Genomic DNA, 23,434 nt, shown 5'->3' with positions numbered 1-23,434 from the left:
TCGTCGGTACGGATGCCGCCCACTCTGAGTACGATTAAAAAAATCTTGAGCTTGGTATACCCTGTATATACTCGCCCAGTCTCCTGTGAAGGGGGAGGGACGGGGGGCGGGGGCGCATTCGCAAGATGGATCCTTAGACATAGATGATGGAGGGATGTGATGGGCCCGGGGGGGGGGGGGGAGAATCCAGCAAAAGCGCAAATGTAACACCACCACTTGACAATACCTTCCTTTTCTGTTCGCCCTTTGCAACCAATTTCTGGAACGACGAAATGCTTTCTCAATGGATGGCACGTGAATACGCGAGCAATAAGAGTCGCTACTACCGCTGCTGCTCAGTTAGGGTGTGTCTTAAATCAGCTTACCCATTGAGCGACATCAGCCTCAGGGTTGCCATCAGCTAAGACGCCGTTTTAGAGGTCAACGGCACGATCAACGGCCCGCCGCCACGGCTGACGGCCTGATCCGCCTTTCTTTTTAACCTTATCATGTGGAAGGATGGATGGATCCTTCTCTCCTACCAATGGCACGGCACCGAACTGCACCAGGCATCATGAGCACAAACAGGTTTGTGATGGATGTCCATCGTTTTCTGACTCTGAACCACTAGACTAAAAGAAGAGCTGCAGGGTGACAACAAGGAAAATACTGTAGTAGTAGTAGTAGTAGTAGTAGTAGTAGTAGTCGACACTGAACGGGCCGGGAAAGAGAAAAAACATGCTTGAGAGGCAGGGGTATGTAAGTAGAGAGCCTTCCAATGCGATCCCAGCTCCTCCAACGAGATACCGACTTCGAGAATCCGGACGCATCCACACCTGCCATGCTCGTGGGCTACCCATCCGACCACCGGGTCACACATCCTCCTGTCTTATTCCCCAGTCACTAGGTGCCGCAAACCAATGCTCACCTCCCCTCCACCACACAGCACGCATCCAAATACGCGCCCCTATAGAGTCCTCTGGGGATTCATTCAACGCCCCCCAGGGATATGAGAAAAGAGTTCCCCCGAATGGTTGGTCGTGGGGTGCCATTGAAAATGAATTAGGTCCTTCCGGCGAGGAGGGATGCTAAAGTCCGTCGTGAATTATAAGAAGTCGTATTCTCAAGTGTCGGCTCGACAGATATCTCTGAACAAGTAATGAAAAGAAGCAAATAAAGGCCAGCGCTGTCCGTACGCGTGCGCCAGGAAAACCGCGAATGCCGAGTCGACTCCGGATCGAATGTGAGGGAAAGGTGTTCTAGACCGTCTTTGAAGGATGCAGGGGACCTTTGCTCGGAAAAGCTCCAAACCAAATCGTATATCGCAAAAAGTGGTTCAAGGATCCTGATCTGAGCTGCCAGTGACAACTAAGTCGCGGCAGCAAAGCGATTGTCGATACATTTCGACATTGCCGTTTCGTATGACGCGCCTGGTTGCCAGGTTCCACCCGCAGGCTGGTCCGGTTGGTCGAGCCATGTGTGACTTTTCGACGATTAAGTAGGTTGAGATTAAACTGGAGAAAAAGAAGAAAAAACGGAAAGACAAGACTTGGAAATCGGCGGGGTTGGTTTGGCGAGGGCATGAGGCGTGCGCGGGCATGATCTTCGAGGGAAAGGTAGGAGAGAGGCTGTTTATCGGAGGGAGAATCCCTTCCTCTTGCCTTCCTTCTCGATGGGCCGCCCGCTCTCGACTCTCGACTTCTTGTCTTCGAGTTCCTGCCGCTGGCGGTCGAGCTGTTCCTTCATCTCGCGATGCCGCGCGTACAGCTCTTCCTCGCTCTGCTTGAGCTTGGACTCCTTCTCAGCCACCTTCTGTTGGAAGACCATCTTCATCTCTGCCTCCATCTTGGCGAGCTTCTGCTCGTGGAGGGCACGCTCCTCTTCCTGCTTGACGGCGGGGTTGACCTCCTTGAAGACGCTGGGGTCTTGAGAGACTCCCATCTGGATGAGCTTGTCCGTGCGGTAGTTCTCGTAGAGGAGGTTGTTGGTATGCTCCTTGAGCTCCTCCATGTGGGTCCGGATCAACATCTGGCGGAGCTTGACGAAGTCACAGTGCTCCTCGTTGTCGACCTCAATGACGCCCCAAGGGTACTGACGGCCTCGGACCTTGCGCCCGTCGGCATTGGTGATCTCGTTGGTCGCACCAACCACGGCGAAGGGAACCTTGGACATTATCTCGTTGTTCTCGGCGATGGTCTCCTCGTCATCGAGCTCGTAGCGGGGACCCTCGAAGATCTGGACGTTGTGGTGCTTGATATCTGCCAGGATCTAGTGACTGGTTAGCGGCTGATGGGAAAGTTCTGGCATGACTCGACAACACTTACTCTGGCCTTGAAGGCGGTCACCTCCTCATCTGTCAGGGTGTCAGACTTGGCGATGACGGGAATCAGGTTGACCTTGGTGTGGAGGCGCTTCATGACCTCGATATCCAGAGGCTTCAAAGAGTGGCCCGTGGGTTGGATGAAGAAAACACAAGCGTGGATGCGGTTGTCCACGATGTTCATGCGGTTGACCTTGTTCTCGGCGTCCAGGTAAGCATCGAATCGCTGCTCGATGTTGTCCGTGATAGGCCGCCAGGACTCGTCATTGTTGACAAAGTCACCGAAGCCAGGCGTGTCAACGACCGTCAGTCGGAGACGGACACCAGCCTCCTCAATATCAGCGCTGATAGACTGGATGGTCACAGTCTTGGGAAGGATATCGAGGCTGGGTCCCTTCCGCTCCTTAGGTGGGTAGAGGGAGGTGTTGAAAAGCGTGTTCACGAGGGTAGACTTTCCAAGACCCGACTCGCCTGAGACGAGCATTAGATATGAAAACTTGCAGATGGATGAGGCTTCCTGAAAAACGTACCAACAACCATCACGTTGAAGTTGAAACCCTTGCGGACACTCTTGCGGTGCCATTGGTTTGGCAGGTTGGCAAAGCCAACGTATCCAGTCAGCTTCCTGCGAACAATGTTCTTGTTCTCAATCACGCCGCCAGATGTGGCTGTAGCGGGGAGGTTAGAACGCTGCTCTGGCTCAGAGGCAACTTGGTCCACAGGAGAGGAGGGCTTGCCAGTAGGAGGCTCTGGAGGGGTGGAGACAGGGGCGCCGTTAGAAGCTAGAAGACAACGATCAGGTTAGTCATGTGTTTCTTCTTTCTTTCTTTTCCTGAGGCATTGACAATGAAGATGTTCGGTCGGTTTCAGGGAGCAATGCAGAGCCGAGGAACCTGACACTCGGAGCGTGGCGGCATGATTTCGCGGCGGAGTTCGTTCAGGTCCAGGGCCATGAGAGGTGCGATGCTGGGTACGGCGCCAATATCCAACATGCTGCGGTAGACGAAGTTCCTGGGTATGTGGTAGGCGAGGCTGCTGGACCTCGTCGCTACAGCGGGCGGGGTAAGGTTCGGAGAATTAGGGGCGCTGGCAACGGTCTCATCCAGTTGAACACTGCGGGGACGAGTCTTTATCGCATGGTTCCTGTCGAATGACATGTTGCGCTGTGACAGATGTCGCTACGACAAACTCGGTCGTCTCCCTGCAGCCGCTCTAGCCTTTCCACGATGCCGAGATGGAGGCTAGTATCTCGGTGCGAGATCACGGATGATGAATAATGAATTCGCACAGCGATGCCCCGAGGACGATCATGGGAGATGCTGTCAAGAAGGACTAGACCCAGTCGGTGATAGGCAGCTGGAGAGACAGATCGTTGAATCGAGAGGTGGGTGGATTGGGTCGGGTTGGTTGGGATGTAGAAAACCGTTCGATTGGGTCCACGCGCGGTCATGGCCAGCGGGCTTGTTTCTTGCATCGCTCCCTCCATTTGACCATCAAAAGCAGGAGAGGAAGTCCTTACCCATTGTGTATGTGCAACCGATTTATGTTTCGGAAAATGAGGATAGAACGAGTGACTAGAAAAAGGCAGCGACCAAAAAAATATGTTAGCAAGAGGGTCGTCATTCAGGGGAGAGGCTCGGCAGTAGCAATAGTAGCAGCGCACTAAAGCTCCAGGTACCAAAAAGTCAAGCCTCCTAAATCCTAGACCAGACTCATGGGCGAAACGCCAAACTGTCGTCACTAGCAGAGCTTAGGAGGTATCAATCGCCCAGAGACAGCTGCCAGATGAGACACACAGGTCTGGTTTGGAGATGAAGGAGTAGCGACAGAGGAGGGTTTTTTTCTGCCCGCGAACTTGGGAAATCACAGCCTTGGGGGGACGTACCAGGAAGAAGACACACGCAGCTCGGGCCAACGCGCGTTAAGGAGATAGACAGGTGAGACGTCTTTGTCTTGTCGGATTGAGGAGTCTGTAGAAGGTGACGAAAAGGGAGGAACAAGAAGGAAGGAAGAGAAAGAAAAAGGTGTAACTGGTGATAACAACGAAGATGAACAGACAGGTAAGGTCTGGTCGTGGGAAATTTTGCACGGGAAGGAAGAAGACGTGGAGATGAAGTGTGTAATGTGAAGATGGGTGTGCAGAGAGGGTTTGCAAAGGGGGAAATTTGGCAAGCACGGGTAGGACGACATGGTCACTTCGCTTGCTACGAGCTTGGTCCCTGAGCCAGTGAGGCCCCCGGTCGTCCCAATTCCCCAGTGACCCACAGGGTACCGCCTAGGGTCCATACAGAGGACCGTGCCCCCCTGGCTCAACTCGAGTGAACACGCCAAGCCTGATCAGGCCAGATTGGAGCAGATCCAAAAGGCACTCATATTTTACCCTGCTCACTGCCGGTTGCATGATGAGCTGCCCGCCCCGCTGCACTGTAGGTTCTTGTGCTGCATATTTGGCAGAAAATAAAAGGGGGGTTTGTGGTTTTGGCCGTCCTGCCTCACCAATGGGTGGAGAAATCAGAACGCTGCAGGGGTGGGTTGGTTGGTAGTACCACACACACATACTACTGCTAGGACATGCATGTACGAGGTTTGAGGTGCCAAAAAATCCTCCCCTTCCACGAGCTCAATTGGCTGGAAATTCACATCTCCTTCAGGCGACGCGGCAGCTGGGCGTTGTTGTCTTGGTGGTAGGTGGTTGGTCCGGGCCTGCTGGTGGAAATTGCCAGCCCTGGTTAGTTAGGCTGCCAGGTGGTCTATACGATACACGAGCAGCGGCACCAAAATCTGGCCCTCCCTCTTCATCTTGATCGTTTCTTCATCTGGGCGCCCCCCCCCCGGTGGTACCCTTGCATGCTTTTGACCGAGTTAAGGGATTGAGATACAATATTATTTACTGGAATACTTATCGGCAAGGCCCTCATGTGGATCCGATGAGGCTCGTAACGAAGCCTTGTTACCATCCACAATTGCTCTTTAAATGGTTCTCCACCTTCTTTTGTTTTCTTCTTTCCTTTTTCCTTTTTCCTTTTTCCTTTTCCGCAACAGCAGAAGGGGCCAAAAATAGAAAAGAAAGGAAAGGAACAAATTAATATCCGCCTTCCCTCCTTGCTTATTTGAAGCCCTTGTTGGAAAACCATAAGCCAATTGAATACTGACACAACATGTTCCAAATCTTTCTTTCCTTCTCTCTCCACAAGACCATGTCCGTTCGTCTAGCCTATGTACGTACGTGGCAATCCCTCTGCAGCGGCATTCTGTAGGTTGGCGTGTGATTCTCGAAGAGGGCTAGAAACCTTGAGGATGGGAAGCAGGTTTCAACGGTAGCGTCGCGCCATAGGGCTGATGCTCCTCATGCAGTGATGATGTATTGCTTGTCGAGGCGATGCAAGGCCTTCAAAGGCAATCCCAGTACTAGCAGTGTGTCAAAGAACAGAGATTTTTGCAATGATTTGTTAAAATTCATTTGGTTTCGGGGGGTTGAGAAAGGGAAGGGATTAAAGAAGGGAAAAACAAGGGAGAACAGACGATAAACTAATCCCGACATACGACGACACCCGAGCATTGCGCAGAAACTACTTTATTCTTAACTGGGCTGGGATGGGACGGAAGCCGTGGCGGCGAGTACCTGCATTTCCCGTGCCGGCCGAGAGCTCCACCCAATAATTTGTCTGCGCGATGATATCACCCTCGACTCACTCCCGAGGTATTATAAAAAAAACAATAAAAAAAACACCAAATAAAAGTTGTTGAGACAGGCGTGGCGTCATCTCAAAAATTCCCAACTAAAAACCTCCAGATTGGTGAACTTTCGAACGCTTATCAGACGTGAGGAGAGCACAGAAAACCCAGATGAATAGACTGACTCTATTTCTTCTTATGTGCCCTGGATTTGTTCTATTTCTGGGAGTTTGACATGTTTGATCGGCTGGCGGACCATGGACTTGACATTGGACACACTCTTTTTGCCAACAAACTAATCAGACGGCCACAATGAGATTTCCTCGACATACGTACCTGCGAGGTACCACAATACCACGGACCAGGCTGGACGGGCACCCTGGACACCTGTGGCACCAATGGACCTCCAAGACAGCCACCCCAGCGCATCGAGCAAGGTGTCTGCCCTCGCCCGCCCAACAGATCCGCCACATCTTCTTCTCGTCTAAGAGCAGGCAGCCAAGCTCCAACCGTACGCTTCCCACCGCGATCCTGATCGGCACCCTACTGATCTGGTCATTGTACCCATCAGATATTATTAGGGAGCTTCAGCCTGGCCCAGAGCGTGCTTTGGAAGCAAACGACGTCACCAAAGAGAGTCCGTCGTCAGCACAGATTCAAGGCGAGAGCAAGGTCGACGACGACGACCAGGCGGCAAAGAGCCAGGACAGCGGTGCTTGGTTCAACTTTGCCACAACCTTTGAAAACTTCCGCATCATCACGGACACCGAGTGGCGCAATGTTCCCGATAAGATGCTCGATTACATCCTGCCGGAGTGGTCCAAGATGCTCCCCGGCTTCATCCGCAAGTTGCAGCGAGAGCTCTCCATGGCGCCTGGCTCATTAGCAGATGAAATATGGCAAGAGGCGCACGACCCAGATATCAACCCTGAGATTCGCCACTCGGCCCAAGTCCGGGTTTCCCAGGAGCTATGTGATGATGAGATGCAGTACCTGGCGCGGAGGAAGAAGATGACCGCAGTCGCACTGGCCAAATATCTCGGATTAGAGGAGGACGATGTTCATGAGGATGATGTACCCACTGTGGCAATGTGCGGCTCAGGCGGCGGGCTGCGGGCCCTTGTCGCAGGGGCGGGCTCCATGCTCGCCACGGAGGAGGATGGCCTCTTTGACTGCGTCACATATACCTCTGGAGTGAGCGGCTCATGCTGGCTTCAAGCGCTATACCACTCTTCCTTCGCAGCAGGCAGCCTGGACCGTGTTCTCGACCATCTCAAGTCAAGGATCGGTGTACACATTGCGTACCCGCCCGTGGCCTTCTCGTCTCTTTCCTCCGCCCCCACGAGCAAGTATCTGCTGAGCGGCCTGGTCGAAAAGCTCAAGGGCGATCCGAATTCCTACATTGGCCTCGTCGACGTGTATGGCCTGCTCCTTTCCGCGCGACTCCTCGTGCCCAAAGGCGAGCTTGGTGTGGACGGTCGGGACTTCAAGCTCTCAAACCAGCGACAGTACATCAGATACGGGCAACACCCATTGCCCATCTATACCGCGGTCCGCCATGAGATTCCAAACGTCGAGGCTGTGACGGGCAGCTCGACCGGCAATGCATCAGAGGCGGCCAAGGAAGAAGCTGTGAGGGAAGCCTGGTTTCAGTGGTTCGAGCTCACCCCTTACGAGGTCTTCTGTGAGGAGTTCGCTGCTGGTATCCCGACCTGGGCTCTGGGTCGTAGATTCAAAGATGGTCGTGATATCCCTCCCGAAGACGGCTTCCATCTACCAGAGGTCCGCATGCCGTTGCTCATGGGTATTTTTGGCAGCGCGTTCTGCGCTACTCTGTCTCACTACTACCGCGAAGTGCGACCGCTCATGCAGAGCTTGACGGGATTTGCGACCATCGATGAGATGATTTCGGGCCACAACGAGGACTTGAGTAAAGTACACCCGATCGATCCTGCGACGATCCCGAATTTTACCTATGGCATGGAGGGGAAACTCCGACAGACCACACCCACGAGTATCTACAATCACGAGTACCTGCAGCTCATGGACGCGGGTATGTCGAACAACCTGCCCATCTACCCGCTCCTGCGCCCAGGCCGCAACATCGAAGTCATTATCGCCTTCGATGCCTCTGCCGACGTGAGGACAGATAACTGGCTGTCTGTGGCGGACGGATACGCCCGACAAAGAGGTATCAAGGGCTGGCCCTTGGGCGTGGGTTGGCCCAGGCCGGGCGAGAGCGACACCCAGGTCGCCAAGGAGCTCGACCAGTCCGAGTCCGTCTCGGCAACCGAGGCAGAGCGGAAGCTCACCGAGGCCAAGATAGACCAGGCAGCCCGGCGGCTCGAGGCTGGTGTCCAGGAGAGTGACGTTGAGGGCACGCACAAGTTCGAAAAGGGCGAAGAGACCTCAGGCGAGCTGGGGTACTGCACAGTGTGGGTTGGTACCACGCAGGAGCGCAGCAGCGAGCCGCCGCCGCCCTCCAAGGCGCTGGAGGACGCCGACGCGTGGCAGCTGATGGAGCCCGACGCCGGCATCACGGTCGTGTACATGCCCTTCCTCAAGAATGACAAGGTCGAGAGCGTGGACCCCGGGCAGAGCGAATATATGAGCACGTGGAACTTTGTGTATACTCCGGAAGAGGTAGAGAAGGTGGTCGCGCTGGCGAGGGCAAACTATGATGAGGGGCGGGAGAAGATACGCAAGACGATCAGGGCAGTGTATGAGAGGAAGAAGAGGAGGAGATTGGAAAGGGAAAAGGCATTGAAGGCGGAGAGGAGGAGAAGGGAGGTTAGCCTCGGGGTTAGCGGGAAGCTGGGCGAGGGGGATCATTTCAGTTGAGATTACCATGGCCAAAAGGCGTTGGGTGTAAGCAGCGATGGAATTACTGCTCGAGGGGGTTGGATGGGAGAAGGTTACTAGGTAGATACCCCAAATAGAGACGATCACACACTAAAAAGCCTATTGTGCTGCAAGAGGCGACAGGACATTCAACCTTGCGGCTCCTCAACCGGTCTCACCCTATCATGCAAGCCTCGTAAACCTGCTCTGTCTTGATGTGTCTCTTCGGATAGCCTCACTCGATTCTTTCAGCATTCCTTCCCCCCCCCCCCCCTTTCCTGACAGCCCTTATCTTGGACGGACTCTGCATATCGACTGCGTTGAGGCTTGTCTTACTCTTATGGACTGTAGCACCCAGGGCAGAGGAACTTTTGCAGCTATGACTTTTACGGCTTCAGCGATGCTCATCTTCATATTGAGGGTTAATTTTCCTTTTTCTTTTCAACAAAAATATACAATTCCCGAAGGAGTGAGCAGCAAGCCCAGCCATCCCCTCCTCCTCTTCCTCCTCCGCTTCTTCTTCATGCTCGCCTCATCTCCCAAGAGAGGACTTTCTTCCTGTGCCGACTCACTGGCCTCTGGGTCATCAACAATGTGTATGATTTTGCCACGCTCTTCCTTTCTCGCACATCCCTAGTTCTATATTGCGCCACAGATGCCACCCGTCTAGCCCATCCCGGCCCGAGCGTCCCAAGCCTCCCACCCCGCCTGCTTCTGCATGATGAGTAGAGAGATAGATGTGTGCATGTAACCGCAACCGCCAGACCCTCTAAATACCAGAAGTGATGACCTCGCCAATATCCACATACACGGGCTCCCAGGGCTTGGCGCCCTCCAGCATCATATCGCTCGGCACGCGGACGTCCTCGCCGGGGCTGTACAGGTACCAGGCCTTGAGTGCGTTCATGGCGGCCTTCTTGCGAGCGTGGTCCAGGCTCGCCGCCGTGCCCTCGCCGAGCTTATCATTGCCGCTGAAGATGCCCACGACGAACACGGGCGTCCTCGAGAGCCTGCCCGTCTCGGACAGCAGCCTCGCGACGGGCTGCTCGAATTCCTCCCGCATGCACAGCCTCGCGAGCTCGCGCAGGGGGAGCTTGAAGGTGAACAGCCTCTCGAGGTCGAGCTGCCGCGACAGGATGTGCGCCTTGACGAATGACCGTGCTGCCTCCCGGCCAGAATGTGTGTAGATGGCGCCCACGACGGCCCTCACGAACTGGCCGTGGATGTTGTGAGACCTGGCTTTCTTCTCGTCAGGATCGCCCAGGCTGAGTGCCCTCTCGAGCGGAAGCTGTGACGACTGGCCCTCCTCCTCCGCCTTCATCGCCTTCATCACATCCTCGACGTCTGGGCCTCGGGTGCTGTCCTCCTCCGAACGTGGGATGACCTCGCCAAAGTCGTCGTCCATGACCACTCTGCTCGAGATACCTCGCCTATATCTGTATTTGTGCTGGTACTCTGACCGCACGAAACCCCACTTCGTGTTGAAGGCCCTAGGCGCATCCAGCGAAAATTGTAGCAGACCCGGGTCAACCTCCACACCCGGTGCGGCTGCATTCTCGACGCCCCATGACCTTGATACGTAGAACAGCGTCTTGTCTCCAGCGTAAGCCTTCATGGCCGCATGCATGATCTCCATGGGCAGCCTAGGGTACCGGCACATGAGCATCTCCGATGTGTAGTAGCTGATCAGTGTCTGGCCGAGGAAGGAGAGGTTGGAGTTGTTGAAGAGAGGGGCGGCGTCGGCCGAGGGATCCACGAGGGTCCTTGCCAGTGTCTGCAGGGGAATCTTGTCGGAGAGGGCGAGTCGTGCGTGTAAGGCGGCGAGCTTGGCGGAGCGGAGAGCCTTGTTGGGTAGAGGCGAGGGCGGCTCTCCGAGGTATTGATCTGGGTCTATTGGCGGCCATTGTGTAGGCTCAGCACTCGACGTCGTGGCGATGGGGGAAGATTGTGGATCTTGTGCCTCAGAAGAGAGAGGAGGGGTGCCGGCTGGTTCGTGGGCGGCCTGCCTAATCTCCGCCTCGAGCCCTCTTGCATTCGTTATTGTCGATTGACAACGCCTTGGTGCAGAAGAGAGAGCATGTTGGGCCTGACTTCTCTTAAGCCCTTGACCTTGCACTCGAAGGCATGCCGCGGAGAGACTCGATCTCGAACAAGTTGTCGCGGCTCCCGGTCGAGCTGAGAGCAGGTGCCCTGACCATTTTTCCAACCTTAACCTCTTCATGGAGACAAAATTTGTGCAAGCCGTAGTCCCAAAAACAAATTGAGACACAGCACCGTTTTATCAGGAAGCGGTCGGGTGGGGAGGGGTCGCCGTCATGGGAGTCGTCAACTCGTAGTCGTGGGGTCGTGCTGCTCGATGGTTCTCCGTCGCGCAAAGTCTGGAAAAAAAATGGTGAGCTCGAGAATGGACGCTAACACGGTCGGTGCCGGGGTCGCTCGCGTGAGCTGTGCAGCAGCCCGGCGCCCCTGTAGGCGGTTCCTCAAGCTGACATAATGCAGTCCAGGGTCAGGCTACAGACCATTCCGGCAGGCAAATCTGGGTTCGCAGAGGTCCCACACGCTTTTGGTGTAGCCAATCCCTCTCCAGGCAATTCGACGTCAACTCCAGGCTTCCCATCGACGACAGTCATCCATCTCCCTTCTCAGAACCATTACTCCCCGTCTACGAACCAACTAGGTCAAAATGGTGAGTCTGGCTGATACCAAACCTCTTCTACCCTTATCTTCTGCTAACAGTCACGCAGGGTGGTGGTCCTAAAGTTCCGTCCGTACTCCCGATTCTTCAGCCATTCCTAGGCCACACACTCCGGTCCCTCCTCCAGCCATTCTGACAACCACAATCTAGGTATCCCAAGCACGTCTGGTCACCTGCCGGTGGCTGGTACGCACAACCCTCGAACTGGCGAAAGAACACCGCGATTTTCGGCGCTGTCGTGGTGGGAATCACTGCCCTCGTGTGGAACCTGAGTGCCGAGCGCGAGTTCAGACACAAGATGCCCGAGCCAGGCCGGTTCTTCCCAAGTCGAAAGTGCGTATTCAACCGAACGAGCATTCTTATGTTGGAAATCATGTCTGGGCTAACCCGAGGACAGCTGGACGAGGCAAATAAGAGAGCACGAGAAGGCGCAGAAAGAGGCATCGGGAAGCAGCTCGTCATAGTAGTGAAGTGGAGGGGGGGGGGGCCAGTGAAAGGTGTACATATACAAGATTGCAGAGGAAAATCGAAAAAAGATTAGCACTGAGTATTCCATATGAGCATGTCCAGTCTCTTGATCGCAGAGTATACCCCTGTCTCACATCACACCCGCCATATACATCTAGCAAAGCACCGCGACTCCGAGGGGATTTCATCAGCTATGCGATTTCCTCAAACTGATCAATTCTTGCTTTAATCGAAACATCCTTCACGTCCATCATTTTGGAACCCTGATAATGAGTCCAATTCTTCAATCCCAAGCTCGACATTTAAGATAAGCGCGGCAGTGATCGGGTCGAATCGTCATGCACTTGAGCCAACGTTCCAGCCGCGGTTAATGGTAGGTCTCAAAGCTCTGGACAAGGCAGTACTACGATACGCTATCTCGAGTGAGAATCGCTCTGCCTCTACTGCACTGGAGACCTTCGTTCCCTCTGGTAACAGGTGCGAGTTGTTCACAGACCTGGATCAGGCTTATGCATATGCAATGAACCGTGGCTGGAGGTGGCCTTCACCTTTAGGACCATGAGCTCAATTGATTGACCTCAAGTTTTGACTTCACATCTGTCAGTATGGCAAGACCTAACTACCGTAAAGGCCAACGTAACGGCCAATATGATCATTAATTCGCGTCTTCAATGGCGCCCAGACTTCAGACATTCTTCAGACCGAAGCTAGGAAGAAGTCATGCAGCAGCCTCCTGAGTAACGCAAAAGCCCGTCACAGACTCTCCAGTCAGTCAGCTTCGATGTCACAAGTGTAGGTGGGAAGGTTTCCTCTGTGACGTGGAATATGGGTTTCGATTGGTGTGGAACTGGCTGACCGATCTTTCCGGTATGCGACACAGTCGTATGCCTAGCTCAAGTCAAGCATGACGTGAAGTAACTAATCTGAGCCTTGGTTATTTTGTCTCAGAATATCAAGAAGAATCAAAGAAATTTGATGCATTGCCAGGCTTTTAATCATCTTTCAACAAGGCTGACGAGTTGCCATGGCTTCGACAAACAATACGGGGGCTGGCCAATGTACTGCCTATGATTAAATAATGCAAATATCATACTAGCCTTTTGCAAAACACAAGCGCTGTCGGAAAATCTACTTGAAGAAATAAATTGTGTTCCCATTGAACATCTGGTTGTAAAAGTGAAAATGCGTAGTCGCTAGGAACGAAAAGTCTCTTCATAATTATCTTTCTGCTGCCAACTCAGAAAAAGGTCCTTTGGCGCAATGGTAGCGCGTCACTTTCCGGTCTTCCATCGGTTAGTTGGTGAAGGTTCACGGTTCGAGTCCGTGGAGGATCGATTTACGTTTTGCCAGGACTTACAAAGGTCCTGTCTCCTTTTAGTTATTGGATTTCATCTCCTCTCCTCTTTTTCTTTTTCGCTGTTAATATTCTTAATTCAGAAAAGAACGTCAGTCCAACGTAGCGCTATGTCGATTTGCCAAGATCGAGCTGACGCTCATTATGAACCAGAGGACTCACTGGAAGCCCCAACTTCCAGGTCGACATGTCGATAACTTCGTGATGCTACGTCCTCCTGGTCGTTAATATGTGAAGTACCGTCAACAGTGCGGCATAATTTCAGTCCGGTCTCCCAGATCAACACTTGTTAGAATGTTCGACAACATTACCTTTTCATCCCGGCGGACGCTGCTCCTCCTCGCCGTTGCCGCACCTGCTGCATCTGTGCTCCTCATAAGGGCATACATCATGCGCGACACGTCCAGCTACACATCAGGCCGGTTATCAAAAAGAACTACAGCACAAAAAACAGATAGGGCGATCTCAGCCCCAGTCTCGACCTTGGACCTCACACCTCCCCTCCCACAGTCTTTCCCTTCCTCCGTGGCAGCCAATGACTTCGCCGACCACATTGTCTGGCACGAACGTGTCGTCTCTAAACCCGTGCTCCTGTCCGCCTTAGTAGGTCGCGAATGGGACGAGCAGGAGGTAGACGAGATTCTCACCCGCTACGTCCGCGGCACGATGTGCGCCTTCGCGAAGACGCCACAGTCCGGCCTTCTCTGGAAGATGGTACCCGCGGATGTTCGCCTTACCTTTGAGAAAGGGTATATTGACACAATGGATTTTCGGCAGGTAGGGCAGCGGGTGGATGGGGTATATACCGTCCAGCACCGCGGCGCTGGCCCCGAGGGCATCCATGGGCAGCGGGTGGAGTTGAGGCTGGATGCTCCTGAGGGGTATACTGGGCCCAAGTCCGATGGCATGATCGTTGCTTCTGTCGAGGCTGCTGGAGGGGATGCGACGGGCTTGGTGGTCTTTGCGAATGAGACGTGGCTCTGGCGGAGGAGGGACGGTGAGAAGCCGACGCTTCTGGAGAGCGCTGTTGGGCGGTGGCTTCATTCTCTTATGGCGGCCTGGCTTATCAGGGAGGGAGTCTCTGCACTCCAGGTAAATTCGGTTCCAGTCAAGTGAGGATCTGTTCCTTCGTTTCATATATAGACGACTGCGGTGCTCGAGTATTGGCAGAGACTCATGATTCTGAATTTGGCTCGCTGGTTGGCTCGACTATGCTTTTAGGTACCTATGGAGCATGAAAAGGTCTCTGGTCCATTTCTGAGCTCTAGGCATAAAACGTCTGAGATTTTTTTTTTTTTTGGCGATCCAATGCTGGACCATCCTCACCATCAGCCTGTTTCCTCCGGTTCCTCACTGCGTCCCGGCCACACAGTCAGCAACAAATTCCGCAACCTCCTTGTTAAACCTCTCCGGCTCCTCGTAGAACATCCAATGGCCGCTCTCAAAGACAGACCACCTGGCAAGGTCCCGCCCGCTGCCCTCGTTCACCCGCCTCACCGACTCCTTGGTCCCTTCCAGTGGGAAACAGCCTGACTTCCGTCCCGCGATTACAAGCGTGGGCTTCCTGATCTGCTCGATGGCCTCCCTGTGATCGTACCTCGTATGGTCCGCGAGCAACCTCGCGAGCCACACCGAGTCGCACAGCTGGCTGATGGCCACGAAGAACGCCTCGTCCTGCGACTCCTGCGCCCCGCCGATGCCCGGCCTCTCTGGGTCGGCCCGGTACCCGAGGCAGCCCTCGACCAGCGACCGATACGCTCGTAGCGGCTCGTTCACCCAGTCCTGCTGCGCGGTGAGCATCGTCTCCTCGTCATAGCAGCCCGTGTGGCTCTTGGTCGCGTCCCACCCGCCGCCAAAGGTGCTCCGGTCCTGCAGCGGCGCCTGGTCTGCAAAGACGAACCCGGCGAACTCGTCGTCGCCAAACAGCTCGACGTACGTCCACAGCACGGCGGCGCCGATCGAGCAGCCGACGGGCACGATGCGCACGTCCGGCTGGCTCAGTCGCAGGCGCACGAGGATGCTGCGCAGGTCGGCGGCGAGGCGGGCGACGTGGTAGCCGCCTTTACACCGGCCCGAGGCGCCGTGGCCGCGCATGTCTGGGGCGACGACCCAGTGAGATTCGGAGAGGGCAGCGTAGTTGCGCGTGAAGTAGGCCGAGCTGCCGCTGAAGCCGTGCATGAGGAGGATGCAGGTCTTGCGGCGGGGGTCGGACGCGGAGCCGGGGCCGGAGCTGGGGAGGTCTTCTAGCGGGAGAGAGGTCTGTAGAGCGAGGCACAGCCCGTCGTTGGTGGCCGTGTAGGCATATTGCATGCCTGGTTCGGCCGGGAGTTTCATGTTGGATGAGTTCGTGTGCAGGTTGCGCATGAAATCATGTCAAAAAGTGGGAAATGAAAAAAAGAAGAAGGAAGTGAAGTGAAGTGTTAGTGAGAGGTTCCTTCCGTCTGCACTCGAGGAAGCTAAGACGAAATTGTGATGTCAACTCAACACTTTGGTCTTTTGAATAGTCGAGACGAATTTTAAAACAAGAATGAGAAGAAGAAAAGAAAAGAAAAGAACAGAAGAAAAGAATGATTGAAAAACACCGAAAGCTTCAAGACAAACTGAGAACAGAAAACGTTCGTTTCATACTTATCAAGATCTCCACTTTCTATAAATACCAAGTATATATCCGAGTTTTGCAGTCTCGAAAGCGCCTCCCCTCCATTTTTTTTCCACCCCCCCCCCTTTTCCTTGAAACTTCTCCTGGTTAAAAATGTTTACTTGTAGAACGAAATGTTCTTCTCAGTCCTACCTATTCTATAACAAGATGGAGTTCGTGGAATTTTCAGTGCTCGGAATATACACGAGAGACATCTACGAAGCGAAACACCTTGGGAACTAATGTGAATACGCAATCTTACATCTCTTGAGACATCTGTTTATTCATGACGGCTATCTAAAGAACTGCGTAGTACCTGATTCTTAGGCAGCAGATTCTCTCAGCACTACCTACACTCAGCCGTCGCGAACAGGCCTGCACGCGCTACACTTGTCTGCACCCATACTGGAAGGATAAATATCCCAAAGTGGACCCACCAGGAATTGCAGGCGCCCAAAAGCCGAGTAAGATCACCCAACGAGATGATCAAGAGAGAAGACCGCTCAAGGAGAGAAGTTAACCATTCTTCTTCGTGGGGGTGGTCTGATGGCCCTCTGCCTCAGCCACCTTGGCATCACGAGGAACAGGCGTGGCCTTGGGAGTGGGACAGTCGGACTCATCAGGGACGATGGTGGCCTTCATATCCTCCAGCTCAGCTCTGAGCTCTTGGACCAGGGCCTTGTACTGCTCGAGCAATTTCTCAAGACCCGCCGTGCGGCTCTCGATGGACGATTGGATGACCTTGATCTCGGCCTTGAGCGCGGCACTTTCCTTCTGAAGCTTCTCGTTGGCATTCTTGAGCTTGTTCCCCTTGATGCGCTCGTGCGCGACCTGGTTCTTGATCCGAAGCACGGCGCTGTCGTTCTGGTCAACTTGCTCCTTGAGCCAGAGGAAGAGGTGGGTGCGCTCGAGCTCGGTCGCAGGGACGGGAGGGATGAACTCCTTCCAGCCGTCGCAGCAGATGTTGACTTCCATTGGGTCCAGTACAGAGCTGTCGCCGCCGCCCTTTTCATTCTCCAGTGCGCCTCGTGGAAGCTCGAGCCAGAGGCGGCAACCGGTGCTCTGCTGAGTATGCAGCATCGATGTCTCGGTGATGATGAAGTGCTTATCAGAGGGCATCTCGTGGAAGCGGATGCATTGGATAAGGTTGGCATTCTTCGGGTGGAAGCTGATCTCGAAGGCGACCTCGTCAACGTCTTCGTTGATACTATTCTTGGAGTGGTGCGACTGAGTGCTTATGCAAAAGGGAGTGATTCCTTTCTTGCTGGTGTACTGCTCGAATTGCGAGGTGAGCCAGGAGATATCGAGATCGTAGAAGTCCGAAACCTCGCGGAACATGGCCACGTTTGCCTTGCAAAGACGAAAGGCAGCCTCGGTGGTAGCCATTTTGTACTCTGGACCAGGTTAGTATGGCTCAGGACCAGAGTAGATGATCTGGATACCTACTTGATGTTGCGCAGAACGCGTCTGGGTTCAGCAGAACGAAGCTCCGGGTTTTCCAAGGCGCGTAGTAGGACTAGAATCTGTAATGTGGAGGGACAATGCAGAGGGAGCCTTCTTTCGTGAGCTGGTACGATGACAGGTCAGCGAAGAGTATTGGACCACGGGGTGCTTTGTAGATCGTGGGCAAGCAACGGGCGAGAACACCTTGGTAGAGGAAACAGAGTGGAAACAAGACACCAAAAACGGGAATGCAGTCAAGAACTTACCACTTGATCTTCTCTTAAGGCCAAAGAGAGCGTGGTGTTGGCAAAGCAACCTCGAGAGGGGTCGTGTCTTGGGCTATGCCAGGGCTCGTGTTAAGCAGAATTTAGGTCCCCAAGGATTGCGAGGATAGACAGGGAGAAACAAAGCACATCCTGCAAGACGAGAAACCCTGGTGTCTGCAGAATGTGGCGACGCAAACTTGCAGCCATGTGGGCTGCTTAGTCGTTGGGTTCTCCTGCAGCATTGTAAGAACCATGAAGATGCAGTATGCAAAGAATAACCAAATTAGGACAAAGCCACTAACCACCAAATTCAAGACCTGGAAGACATCATGAAGACAATGCGCCAGATCTGAGTGCTGTCTTGGGTATGATCTTCTGGACGGAATGATAAGGTGGACGTTGTTGAACAAAGGCAACTAGCCCCTTGATGGTCAGGAGATTTGGCTCAAACACCTACCTGTAAGCACTCACATATCCAGAGGTATCGAGTACTCAAAAGAAGTATGTAGATACATGGGCGTGTATCGTTGACGGAGTCTCAAGATGGGCCTTCAAGGGACCACCTTGGATCCTCTCTCAGCAATGAGACGGTCGCCAGAAGACTTGATATTCGACTTCAGCTCCCGAAGAGCGTCCGAATTGAGATGGGCCTTCATAAGAAGCGCCGAAGAGAGTTTCGTCGAGAGCATCTTGGCCTCTACGCCGAGGTTGGCCTGGCTGATCACCTTGCCGTTGCAGAGTTCTCGCACGAGCTGCTCCGCTAGGTGCTGGCAGTTGTTCGAGAAGAGATTATACCGAGGGTGCTCGGATATGAACCTCGCGGCTACAAGAAAGTAGGTTAGTCTCCCATGTCTCTTTTAGTAGTCAACCCGGTCAGAGTTCACACTGGGGGAAAAAGGAGGGGGGGGGGGGGAAGAAAAAAAAATAAGAAAGTGTATGTATACTCACCCAATTCCAGAATCTGGTCATGTGTCCGAGTCGTCTCACCAATGTACGAGCAGCCTGTCCAGGACTCGACCATCTGCTCCGTGACAGGGAAGCAGCGCGGATAGTTCTTCATGACCTTATTCGTCGGCAGCATTTCTGACCCCCCCCCCCCTGAAGTCAGCAGATTATTCCCAAGTGAAGAAAGCTGAAGAAGGGTGGCACAAGTCTCTCACGATCACTCATCAGATCATACAAATAACACACCCCCTCGCCCCGGTCCACCACCACCAGGGCCCAATGACTCAAAGCCTCCAGCGACAAGCCAGCATGCCTGGCGAGGATCTTGGACGCCAGCTTGGTGACCTGGATGCCGTTGATATCGATGAGCGAGGTGGCCACCAAAACTGCCGATGTCCTACACCGCCTGGTGTACTCAAGCGGCTCCTCGAGCTCAGCAGCTGTTGCGTCGCCGTCGAGCTTGGCGCGAAGGAGCTTGAGGAGAGCCTTCTTCTCGACTTTGACTTCGCTGTGCTTTCTGAAAGCGAGGTCGAGTCAGTAAGAGAGGTTGGCAAGTGGGATTTGGGACAGTCAAAAGTGTTGGGTAACCTGTTTGACTGGGCGAAAAAGAAAACATACTTGATTTTGTCGACATATTCTCTTCCGGCAGCGATGAGTTGACTCGCGCTGATCCCGTGCAAGGGCATTTTGAGTCTGCCAAGAGAACACTGAAAACAGAAATCCTACGAGGGACGACCAAGCTTTGTTGTCGTGAGATATGAAACCAGTTGAGGTGTTTCGAATGGTATTGTTGTTGTGGGAAGAAGAGTTGTCAGTGAAGATGCGAACCTTCCCAAGGATTTCGCGCCCGAGTTCCTGCAAAAACCCCTGTCGCCAGCAGGCAAACCTGGCGGAGCAAGGCACTCAGCCACGGTGCTATGAGATATGTTGCGCAATTTAGCTATTTTGAGAAGGATCGCGGAATACCAAATAGATACATCCGAGGCCCAACTTGCTGTTGATTGATTTTTTTCCCCTATGTATTCACTGCTTCTCCAGCCATAGGCGCTGGTCAGTCAATCTTGAGGCAGACACACCTGCGGTCCCGACCGGTGTCGAGACGGCCTTGGCTCGGCTTTGTGGGGCCGGCGGCCTCCCGCTCCGTTTCGACGTTCGAATGCCCCAAAATGATAGATGATGGTATCGTGATATTTTATGATCATATTCAGTATATTTATCCTCTTTCTTATGTTCACCCTGGGGACACACTCTTCCGCCTCCTGGGTCTGGGCGACTTGCGTCCCGTCAGCGGAACCGCATCAAGACCCGATTCTGGCCCAGCCCGCGACGCCGTCTTCTGCCTCGCCCTCTTCAAGTGTGCCAAGTCCATCTCCTCCCTCCAGGAGCAAGTCTCGGCAAACTCACAATAAGAGCACTTATACGCCTCCTCCACGTCTACCCCGCTCGCACGTCGATCGCCGTTCCACCATTGCATATAACCCTCGAGATACTGGTCGAGGACCCCGTTGTCCACGGCGAGAATATTCGTCCCTATTAGGGAGCCCTCTTCACCACGCAGGCGGTATTCCACTGACACAACGCTTCCGATGCTGTCTGCGCCTGCAGGGAATGTTAGGCGCAGCTCGCTCCGCAGTAGAGGGACCAGCTCCCGTAGAGTGCGATAGCGGAGGAGGTCATGGGTGTCGGAGTCCGGCGACGGTGGCGAGGTGGAGGAGATGACCGAGTTAGATTCATAAAAAAGGTCGTCGTGGAGCTCGCCGATCTGCGCGAGAAACGCATCAGAGAAGGGCGCCTCGACGTCTAGCCCGTACCTCCTGAAAACCCGCAAGAAGTCGAGTTTGTCCGAGGCCATGTCGGACAGGAAGCGGTGGTACAAGTAGAGCTGCACCTTGGTGGGTCGTATTGCCGCCCCCTTCGGCACACTCTTGGCGCCTCTCGTTTTCACGTCTGTGAGGTAAACCTTGCGGGTGTCCCTGGGCTGCGGTTCCTCTGCCCGATCTGACGGAAAGAAGTTGGTGATCTTTTTCTGAGAGTCATCATCATCGTCTGCTCCAGGTTGGCTCCCCTGACTACTCAGCCATTCCTGCTCAAATTCTGGATTCGGATTCTCATAACCCAGAAAGTCAATCAGGCCATTGACAACATTCCCGTCGACCAGGCCCCATACTTCCAGCTCCCTGGTCAGGCCTGTGTCCCGAAGTGTCCGTAGGCCCTGTACGATGTTCCAGATCTTCAGGCCAAATGCATCCTCCTTGGTAGCGATCTCGACCTGAACCGTGGTGTGGACTTGGTCCTCTAATTTTTGGTGAACCTTGCTGCCCTCCTTCATGGCCGTCGTCCGGGTCTTCTTCCCTCCAGGCAGCCGAGTCAAGGTGTACTCATACTGCAGCTCACACCATGCCCCACCCGTCAGGTCTGATACAGACAGCGGTTTCTTTGGAAATGTTCGGAAGCGGAGTAAAGGTGACCTAGGGTCATGCCGCGACGGCTGCTCGAGAGGAGTGTCTGGCTGCTGCGGCGTCTCCAGCGACTGCTCTAAGCTAGTGAGATCTCTACTGACTGGGACCTTCAGAGTCAGTCAGGATAGCGCCTTTATCCTACGGCCAATGGAGAGAGGCTAAAAGAGGGTGAGGGTGAGGGAGAAGAGGGGAGTACCTACGATCTGGATATTGGACATCATCCGTGGCAACGAACGACGGAATAGACTGTGCTTGTGTCCTGCGCACGAAAGCGTCGATGCTGCTGGTCCTCGCGACACCAATAAGGGCCCTATTGCTGCCGATAGGGCTGCTATGCGGAAGATTGCCATCCGCATCTCGACTGCTGTCTCCTCTTGACGACGCAGGAAGAGACACGCCGGGTGTTGGGACTTGGATGGGAGCCGGGCTGGCGCTGTCGGCGAGAGAAGCTAGCAGCCTCTCGTCCTCGAGGGATAGGTCGTAGCCAAAGTCGTCATCGCTGTCGTGATCCAGAGTGGACGCCATGGCCATAGCGGCGGCGTGGATGAAAATTCATTCCGCTGCTTGTGTAGGCGGGCGCGTCATCGAGGAGTGGGTGGCCTGGTCTGCGTCATGACTCCCTGGCCGGGATTACAGCGGACGTTTGGGAATAATCGAGAAGTGAATGGTTGGTCCGTACTCCGTCCGGCCTTAGAGGGACTAGGCTGACAGCTTACAGCCTTTCTAGTGCACAGCGACTTACAGGGGTGGTTTTCTACTAGGATCATCCCCCATACTTCTCTTATGCTGTCTTGTAGTACTGCTGTGGATTCACCAACTTATAAGGTGCATATGTGTCATATTGTACATAAGGGAGGGCATTTCCAAACCTCTCTCACTTCTTATGCATTGAAGAAAGACACTGCTGATGCGTGTTCTATCTCTTCAAAATCAAAGCATCAGCGTGTAGTTGCTTGCCAGGTGGTGTCCCGCAGCGCTGCCGCTTCAAGAAGTATTTATTTTGCTATACCGCATAGTTCCAAAGGTCCAAGCACTTCTTCTCTATACTGCATGTTCTATAATTGGTGCTCAGTCGTTCTGCAAAACAGAGAACATCAAATCGTAAAATAGCCATCTGCTGTGCCAGACCAGGGCATGGACAAAACGGGCTTAGCAAACATTACCCCGGAAAGACTTCTCGTATACCGTACCCAGCTGGAGGTGGCCTCATTTCGGCTCTATCAAACCTGTCCTTTTCACAAGGCAGCAGTATTTCATAAACACCACTTATCTTATCAAGAGATCTTTTCTCTCAGTAAAATGGATTCAACTTTTCCGAGTTCTGTAAACTCGTCTCCGCGGAATTTCAGTCAGGTTCATTCCCTTTTTTAGGCACGCCTCGAGCCAATCCTGCCTCAAGATGGCTTCACCCCTCCACCGCCACCATCAACCCTCCTTCCCTATGACCAAGTCGTCGAGGTCGTGGTCTGAGGAAACATTAGAAGACCCCTCCTCACCAACAACCCACACAAGCACATCCTTCATGAGCCTCCCGCCCGAGATTCACGTTATGATCAGCCAGCAGCTCATCTACCCAGACGCGCTGTCCCTGAAGCACACCAGCCGCTATTTCTACAACTTCGTCGACACCGGCGTGTGGTTGAAGGTAGACTGGCTCATGGAGCGCCGCATGCTACTTCTGGACTGTCCGAAAGACAGGAAATGCATCCTCCGTACGGACCGCGAATTTTGTAGGGACACCGTCAGGTATGTTACATTACTCACATACGCCCACTATGGCCCCTCCCCCTTTCTCTCTAAAAACCGTCAAGATATTTTTCCTGTTTGCAAAAACTAATTCTCCCGCAGTATACTCATGCAGAGGCGGCGAGAACACCTCGAGTGCGAGTCGCGGCCGGGCCTAGGCTGTCTCATTTACAACACGCCCCAGTGTACGCACCGGAGAGACTGGAGGAGGATATGGGCTCGCAGGATGAGGCGGCAGAACACCAGCGAAATCTGGTGGGTCCTGCTGGCAGCCATTCCGCTCTTGATGGGCTGGCTCTGGATGACTGAGTTTGTCTGTTGGGCGCTGGCTTGATATGGATATGCGAAGTCAAATGAGACGCAGCATGGGAGTAAATCATCGGGGTAAAAATAGCAGACGATCCACACAGAGAGAATTCTTGTCTTTGCAGATCGACAATGCTTTATAAAGCCCAATACTTTGGTTGTCTAGCTCTCCGTCGTCTCGTTCTCTACACCTCCGTCTCTGGCTAGCTTCTTGAAGACCGTACCAAATGAGACGCAGCAAAGAGTAAGATCTTGCAGAGGATTTATGGTCTTCGTCTCTGTAGTATTTGGCCTCCAAG

The 23,434-nt window shown here is 53.8% G+C and overlaps 10 protein-coding genes and 1 non-coding gene across 11 annotated transcripts; 5 read left to right on the top strand and 6 right to left on the bottom strand.

Moving 5' to 3' along the window:
• Positions 1-566: 566 nt before the first annotated feature.
• Positions 567-4,439, bottom strand: M406DRAFT_355615 (uncharacterized protein). Its single transcript, XM_040923212.1, has 6 exons — positions 4,185-4,439; positions 3,819-3,873; positions 3,037-3,081; positions 2,830-2,967; positions 2,304-2,770; positions 567-2,247 (listed from the first exon to the last, which is right to left on the bottom strand). Exons 2-6 carry the CDS (start codon positions 3,820-3,822, stop codon positions 1,612-1,614), a joined length of 1,290 nt encoding a protein of 429 aa, XP_040778525.1. The 5' UTR covers positions 3,823-3,873; positions 4,185-4,439; the 3' UTR covers positions 567-1,611.
• A 1,018-nt stretch (positions 4,440-5,457) lies between these two features.
• M406DRAFT_345506 (FabD/lysophospholipase-like protein) lies at positions 5,458-8,928 on the top strand (the record flags this gene model as incomplete). The annotated part of the gene is made up of 2 exons (XM_040922091.1): positions 5,458-5,517; positions 6,665-8,928. 2 exons carry the CDS (start codon positions 5,458-5,460, stop codon positions 8,813-8,815), a joined length of 2,211 nt encoding a protein of 736 aa, XP_040778524.1. The 3' UTR covers positions 8,816-8,928.
• A 268-nt stretch (positions 8,929-9,196) lies between these two features.
• On the bottom strand, positions 9,197-11,089 carry M406DRAFT_345505 (ribonuclease III). The gene is made up of 3 exons (XM_040922090.1): positions 10,955-11,089; positions 10,200-10,801; positions 9,197-10,028 (listed from the first exon to the last, which is right to left on the bottom strand). The coding sequence occupies exons 1-3, from the start codon at positions 11,034-11,036 to the stop codon at positions 9,585-9,587; spliced, it is 1,128 nt and encodes a 375-aa protein (XP_040778523.1). The 5' UTR covers positions 11,037-11,089; the 3' UTR covers positions 9,197-9,584.
• Positions 11,090-11,308: 219 nt separating this feature from the next.
• Positions 11,309-11,974, top strand: M406DRAFT_338303 (uncharacterized protein; the record flags this gene model as incomplete). Its single annotated transcript, XM_040921332.1, has 3 exons — positions 11,309-11,355; positions 11,661-11,843; positions 11,908-11,974. 3 exons carry the CDS (start codon positions 11,309-11,311, stop codon positions 11,972-11,974), a joined length of 297 nt encoding a protein of 98 aa, XP_040778522.1.
• Positions 11,975-13,224: 1,250 nt separating this feature from the next.
• Positions 13,225-13,312, top strand: M406DRAFT_t47. The gene has a single exon. It is a non-coding gene; the product is annotated as a tRNA-Arg (tRNA).
• A 314-nt stretch (positions 13,313-13,626) lies between these two features.
• Positions 13,627-14,448, top strand: M406DRAFT_69696 (uncharacterized protein; the record flags this gene model as incomplete). Its single annotated transcript, XM_040925290.1, has 1 exon — positions 13,627-14,448. One exon carries the CDS (start codon positions 13,627-13,629, stop codon positions 14,446-14,448), a length of 822 nt encoding a protein of 273 aa, XP_040778521.1.
• Positions 14,449-14,682: 234 nt separating this feature from the next.
• Positions 14,683-15,642, bottom strand: M406DRAFT_252248 (alpha/beta-hydrolase; the record flags this gene model as incomplete). The annotated part of the gene is made up of 1 exon (XM_040916824.1): positions 14,683-15,642. The coding sequence occupies one exon, from the start codon at positions 15,640-15,642 to the stop codon at positions 14,683-14,685; it is 960 nt and encodes a 319-aa protein (XP_040778520.1).
• An 844-nt stretch (positions 15,643-16,486) lies between these two features.
• Positions 16,487-17,356, bottom strand: M406DRAFT_328629 (uncharacterized protein; the record flags this gene model as incomplete). Its single annotated transcript, XM_040920350.1, has 1 exon — positions 16,487-17,356. The coding sequence occupies one exon, from the start codon at positions 17,354-17,356 to the stop codon at positions 16,487-16,489; it is 870 nt and encodes a 289-aa protein (XP_040778519.1).
• Positions 17,357-18,230: 874 nt separating this feature from the next.
• On the bottom strand, positions 18,231-19,014 carry M406DRAFT_41078 (uncharacterized protein; the record flags this gene model as incomplete). Its single annotated transcript, XM_040924156.1, has 3 exons — positions 18,231-18,502; positions 18,628-18,742; positions 18,829-19,014. Coding segments are annotated over 3 exons (573 nt in total), but the record flags the coding sequence as incomplete, so codon positions are not given.
• An 841-nt stretch (positions 19,015-19,855) lies between these two features.
• M406DRAFT_254965 (uncharacterized protein) lies at positions 19,856-21,100 on the bottom strand (the record flags this gene model as incomplete). The annotated part of the gene is made up of 1 exon (XM_040916999.1): positions 19,856-21,100. A coding segment is annotated over one exon (1,245 nt), but the record flags the coding sequence as incomplete, so codon positions are not given.
• Positions 21,101-22,524: 1,424 nt separating this feature from the next.
• On the top strand, positions 22,525-23,163 carry M406DRAFT_253493 (uncharacterized protein; the record flags this gene model as incomplete). The annotated part of the gene is made up of 2 exons (XM_040916904.1): positions 22,525-22,829; positions 22,932-23,163. 2 exons carry the CDS (start codon positions 22,525-22,527, stop codon positions 23,161-23,163), a joined length of 537 nt encoding a protein of 178 aa, XP_040778516.1.
• Positions 23,164-23,434: the final 271 nt, after the last annotated feature.

This window comes from Cryphonectria parasitica (genome assembly GCF_011745365.1).
Source record: "Cryphonectria parasitica EP155 unplaced genomic scaffold M406scaffold_3, whole genome shotgun sequence".
NCBI lineage: Eukaryota > Fungi > Ascomycota > Sordariomycetes > Diaporthales > Cryphonectriaceae > Cryphonectria > Cryphonectria parasitica.
This window is presented reverse-complemented; position numbering and strand designations above follow the sequence as displayed.

What these genes read in the sequence shown, in the direction of transcription:
- M406DRAFT_355615 (XM_040923212.1), bottom strand. An exon ending in CCCTCCAGAGCCTCCTACTG is followed by an intron (nt 2,968 to 3,036) that starts GCAAGCCCTCCT and finishes TCCCCGCTACAG; the next exon opens with CCACATCTGGCGGCGTGATT. An exon ending in CTTCAACGTGATGGTTGTTG is followed by an intron (nt 2,771 to 2,829) that starts GTACGTTTTTCA and finishes TGCTCGTCTCAG; the next exon opens with GCGAGTCGGGTCTTGGAAAG.
- M406DRAFT_345505 (XM_040922090.1), bottom strand. Translation starts at nt 11,036, where the DNA reads ATGAAGAGGTTAAGGTTGGAAAAATGGTCAGGGCACCTGCTCTCAGCT. An exon ending in GACAACTTGTTCGAGATCGA is followed by an intron (nt 10,802 to 10,954) that starts GTCTCTCCGCGG and finishes CCCACGAACCAG; the next exon opens with CCGGCACCCCTCCTCTCTCT. An exon ending in TGGACGACGACTTTGGCGAG is followed by an intron (nt 10,029 to 10,199) that starts GTCATCCCACGT and finishes ATCCACGGCCAG; the next exon opens with TTCGTGAGGGCCGTCGTGGG.